The 4,921-nt window shown below is 32.5% G+C and overlaps 1 protein-coding gene across 1 annotated transcript; it reads left to right on the top strand.

Moving 5' to 3' along the window:
* Positions 1–1,597: 1,597 nt before the first annotated feature.
* On the top strand, positions 1,598–3,311 carry LOC105216916 (ficolin-1). The gene is made up of 3 exons (XM_011191669.3): positions 1,598–1,843; positions 1,941–2,468; positions 2,529–3,311. Exons 1-3 carry the CDS (start codon positions 1,647–1,649, stop codon positions 2,662–2,664), a joined length of 861 nt encoding a protein of 286 aa, XP_011189971.2. The 5' UTR covers positions 1,598–1,646; the 3' UTR covers positions 2,665–3,311.
* The last annotated feature ends 1,610 nt before the right edge of the window (positions 3,312–4,921 follow it).

Below are 4,921 nucleotides of genomic sequence, written 5' to 3'. Positions count from 1 at the left end.
GGCAAGTAGGGAAATGCGACAAATTATTCATCCAATAATTGATGTTGAATTATTACGCAATTTTTTATATGTATTAGAACTTCACTTCATATTTTTTATTATAAATACACTTCAGAAGAATTCGAAATTCCTTAATTCAGATATTATATTTAGCGTACGAACTTTACCCTTATAGCGTTTTTAGGCAGCCAACTTAATTGATCAATAAAAATTTTTATTGAGAAACCCTTGTTTTTTTTCACTGCCGGCTACTCGATAAGCGATCAGCTGTTATACATTTTTCTTTTCGATTTTCAGAAGAAGTTGGTAAGTTTCATCAGCTGATTAATAATTTTTAGCATCGACATCTACCATACCTTTTTTTGTCAAAAAATGCAGCCAATCACAGACAAAGAACCTATATCGTACGTCTTTGTCCCAGAGTTGCATTTGTTTTTCGAGTCGATTAATATTCAATTAAAAATAAATGTAGATTCTATTTTGTATGATAAATCGATCTTAATAAGCGTTTTAATCGAGCAAAGGCTGGTTAATTGACCAATTAGCCTCTGTCTAAAAACGCTATTCCCAGCTTAGTTTTACTTACAGTAAGACCCAACTTAACGGTCTTTAATTTCCCCCTGGGAACTCCCCGAAATTGCTCGCAGCACAACGCTAACCCGGGTCTTACTGTATTTATCAATTTCAATCTAGAAATCATTAATTAACAACCAGACCGACAACGCGATTACAAATCATCTTGTAATTCACCTTAATTTATTTGTATATGTTATATTTCACTCGAAAGCGATATATAAATGTATATAATGTCTACCGAAGAAGTGTTAGTAAGTAGTTTTTGTATTTGAAAAAAGATTTTGAGTAATTTTCGGTTAAACGATTACTTAAGGTTCACTAGTTTATGAAGTATAAATTTTTATTCAATATCATAGTACTGTTAATGTTATATATGAATTATTCATTTAACCCCTTTCTATGTAGCCTAGAGACCAGCAACATTTACATCGCCTTAAGTGTAAATTTATGGGAACATATGTATTTTATACTTCATATGTACATATATTAATTTATTTCAATATACTCACGCAACATGTTGTGCAGAGTAAAATAGTTTTGTCCATGAATGTTTATAACACTTGACACTAAGCGAGATAGATATAAATGCATATTATATCAAAATTACCTTGATCCCTGGTCACGTATTCCTTCGTATTATGAAAACCTTGTTATTACAAATGGGCGAAATCAGACACTTTCCACGCCCACAGAATGTCGTTAACTGAAGAGCTATAAAGTGCTATGAGTAAATATTCATAATAAAATTCTGTATGAAGATCACCTTGCTAAGGGGTTTATTTGGGTAAAATAATTTCTCACACACATCTAAAGCTGTATCAACCAAACTTATTCGACGTACTTTAATACCTCATTATACAGTTTGCAAATGGAAATCTATTCACATCCACGCCCACTTCCCATATAGCAAAATGTTACACACGAGCTTAGCCATTGCTTATAAACAGCTGCTTATTTACATACATGTATGTATATAAGTATCTATTATGCAGATTATTTCACTTAATCCATTCTACAGAAAGTGACAGTTTTAATGCGACACTCAAACAGTTCGAGCACCTCGCGGTAAAATGTTTCGCTTTGTTTCCATTATTTTGCTGAATTACATTTTATTTTTGCAAATCCGACTTGGCTTCAGTGAATATAATGACAAAAGTACAGTGTGCGATTGCAAATGCAATTGTGTTGTGCAATTAGAAGTCGTTAATGATGATCTCGAAGATTTGCGAAATAGTAAATGTTCAAACAAACAGTTACTTGCAAATCGGTAAGAGGTTTTAACTATTTCTGCACTTCTTAAAAGTATTAGAGTTTACACATAGTAATATCGAGTAATACTTCCAGTTATTCCTTTATTATTTCAGAGCGTCAAAACCATCCAGTTGTACGGAAGCAGCTTTTGGTTCGAAGAGCGGTATCTACAAGATTAAGGTCGAAAAGTTGAATATCACCGACTTGGCGGTGTTTTGTGAAGAGGACGTGGATTCCGGAGGATGGTTAGTCATTCAAAGACGTCAAAGTAGCTCCGTGAATTTTACTAGAAATTGGCATGACTATAAGGAGGGATTCGGCGACTTAACAGGGAACTATTGGATCGGTTTGGAAAAATTATACGCGCTCACTAGCAACTTTGAACATGAGTTATATATTCAAATGAGAAGGCGCAATGGCCAAGCATACTATGCAAAATATTCTCAGATTCTTATTGGCAACGAATCGGAGGACTATATCCTGAAGAAATTAAGTGATTACAGCGGAAATGCTGGTGATTCCTTAAGTCGTCATTTGGGAATCAAATTCTCAACATATGATCGTGATAATGATATTGATGACGAGAGGAATTGTGCATTGGATTTTAAAGGCGGTTGGTGGTTTTACGGTTGTTATGCAAGGTTAGAACAGTTTGTGTGTTAGAGTTTGTGATGATCTAGATATGTATATTTTTATTGCAGTCATCTAAATGGACTTTATGGAGATGATCGTGCCGGTGTGAACTGGCGTACTATAGAAGAAAATGAATGTTTATCATTTTCGCAAATGATGATACGACCAACCCAAAGTTTCTGGAGGCAATTAATGTTAAGTTAATAAGTTAATGTTGTCTAAGAAATATTTAATTTTAACGCTTTGTGTTAAGGTTTCTGTTAAGCAATAATGTTCTTATTTACATAATCTTGAGAATTGATACTCCAATATACTTGTATTCAAATGCGCCGAAATTGTGATAAAATGTTACGGACTTTTTAATATATAAACATCGATTAATTTGTGAGATATTTTGATGAAAATACTTTTCCTACTATAAATATAAGCCTTTTCAAACTTCCGGTTTTATATCATAAATGTCGATAATATATAAGATTATTTGTGAACGTATATACTTAGATAGATCAGCCCTATAGTCTGGCGGTAAATTGGATGTAATCAATCCACGAGTTACCTCAGCCCCCATATACTATATATGATAATTTTCGATGTTCTAGTGAACAAATCCTTACTTGTTTTGTAAATCCACTCGAATCTTGCTCCATCCTTACTTATTTCGAACGTATTTATCAATGTTGCCGTTTATTATTTTGAAACCATTTGCAGACTACTGATTTTATATATCGAATTGTTTTATGGAAATGTATCACAATTCTTTTTTTTTTTTTTACTGACACTATATTTTTTTTTGTTAGTTTTAATATATACAGACACAATAAAATGTTTTGTTTGCACTGTGTATTGATGTACGCTCCCTTAAACTGTTTTTCATCTCCCATTTTTATTGTTCTACGTGCATTTTCAATATACAAGTGTTCATATACTAGATATAATCGAAAGGTTGTTTATTGTTTTTGTGCAACCAACCTTTGGAAAATATTTGTGCATCGCTAAAAAAATATATATCAATTGTAAAACAACGCAAGCCTGACTGACATCTCTGCAGCGTAATAATGGATTATATATTGGTATATATTATAAATGACCTCGACATTATTTTGCACTTTTTATTTTGAATTGCAAAATGAAGCACGATAAAATGTGAACGAGCGTATTTTTGGCTCACAGCTGTTAGTTGTTGCAATACATCTGCAATTCTAGTAGTGCGTCGAATCAAAGCCCATGAAGATTAAATTCGAATTGCAATCCGCAGAATTTCATTGTTTCACTTGTTTACTTACTTTTGTTTATTAAAAATGATTTTGAATTTTTGTATTAGAAAATTCGAGTGTTAATAATTTAGAGCGCTTGTTTGAAGGTCAAGCTTGGGTTTTATGACCATGGCGTTTTCGCGACTATTTATTAATATTCTAGTGCAAATTGTGCGTTACATTTTGGTAGAATTTTATTAAACCCGTGCATTATCTCGATTTCAATTGCAAGGACAGCATTCAATTTTTTTTTTGGTATTAAAACACTCTGGTTTTTGGGTACCAAGTATTGTCATGATATAATATGTTTGGTAATGTTTTATCAGTTGTATTGGCATTGCAATTAAGATTACGTGCTTAGTATTTTCTTATCTTAAACAAATAAGTGAATCGCATTTATCTTTTGAATTGTAGTAGTTAAGGCATATGAAACATTTCAAGATGCCTGTGTGTTTTTACTGTAATAAATGTAGAGTTGAAACTCTATATTCGTTTTGAAATCAATATATCAATATCAATTGGTGCATTTTACGTGGAGATCTTAAATTGAAAGCGAACAAAATACAGACCTTCACAAGCGACATCGCTTCGCTCTATAGACTCTTGAAAAGTTTCAAGAAGATCCGACGTTTTCGAGCCAAATTCTGTTCAGCGATGAGTCCCAGTACAAGCAAACCTGTAGAGATTAAAGAGCTGCTGAACGAGTTATCGAAAATTAGACCCAACGGAGGTACTATCTGAAAAATATTCTTTAAAAAATAAATGCCAGAAAATTGTGTTTCAAATGATAATAAAAATTACCCATTAGATTTGAAGTTTCTGTGTTTTTCTTTAAAAGGTAGGAAAGCTTTAAAGGGGATCACCCTTTAAATGTCAGATATAAAATCAATCCATCAGTGCAATGAAAGTAATCAACACGTCGTCTTTGTAATAAGGCAATAAAATATCTTAATAAAGAACTAGGTTTAGTGTTATCAGTTCAGACTTTTACCTTACTTAAATTGCACTTTATACATATATCAATATACTGACTACATTGCTACTTTTTAATCCAAAATGTTATACATACTTGCGTCTTATATGTATGCCTGAAATAGGATGACTCGCTGCAGAAGAAAAAGTAAGCATATATGCCTAGTGTTAATTAGAACTAAAAATATGAGAGCACTGCACTCGAGGCAAAACATTGAAGCCGTTCCTAATGAAAT

The sequence above is a fragment of the Zeugodacus cucurbitae genome, chromosome 3, assembly GCF_028554725.1.
Source record: "Zeugodacus cucurbitae isolate PBARC_wt_2022May chromosome 3, idZeuCucr1.2, whole genome shotgun sequence".
NCBI lineage: Eukaryota > Metazoa > Arthropoda > Insecta > Diptera > Tephritidae > Zeugodacus > Zeugodacus cucurbitae.
This window is presented reverse-complemented; position numbering and strand designations above follow the sequence as displayed.

Bases quoted from the DNA above. Each gene is read 5' to 3' on its own strand.
- LOC105216916 (XM_011191669.3), top strand. From the start codon at position 1,647: ATGTTTCGCTTTGTTTCCATTATTTTGCTGAATTACATTTTATTTTTG. The intron at 1,844-1,940 runs GTAAGAGGTTTT...TTATTATTTCAG, and splicing joins AAACAGTTACTTGCAAATCG to AGCGTCAAAACCATCCAGTT. The intron at 2,469-2,528 runs GTTAGAACAGTT...TTTTTATTGCAG, and splicing joins TTTTACGGTTGTTATGCAAG to TCATCTAAATGGACTTTATG.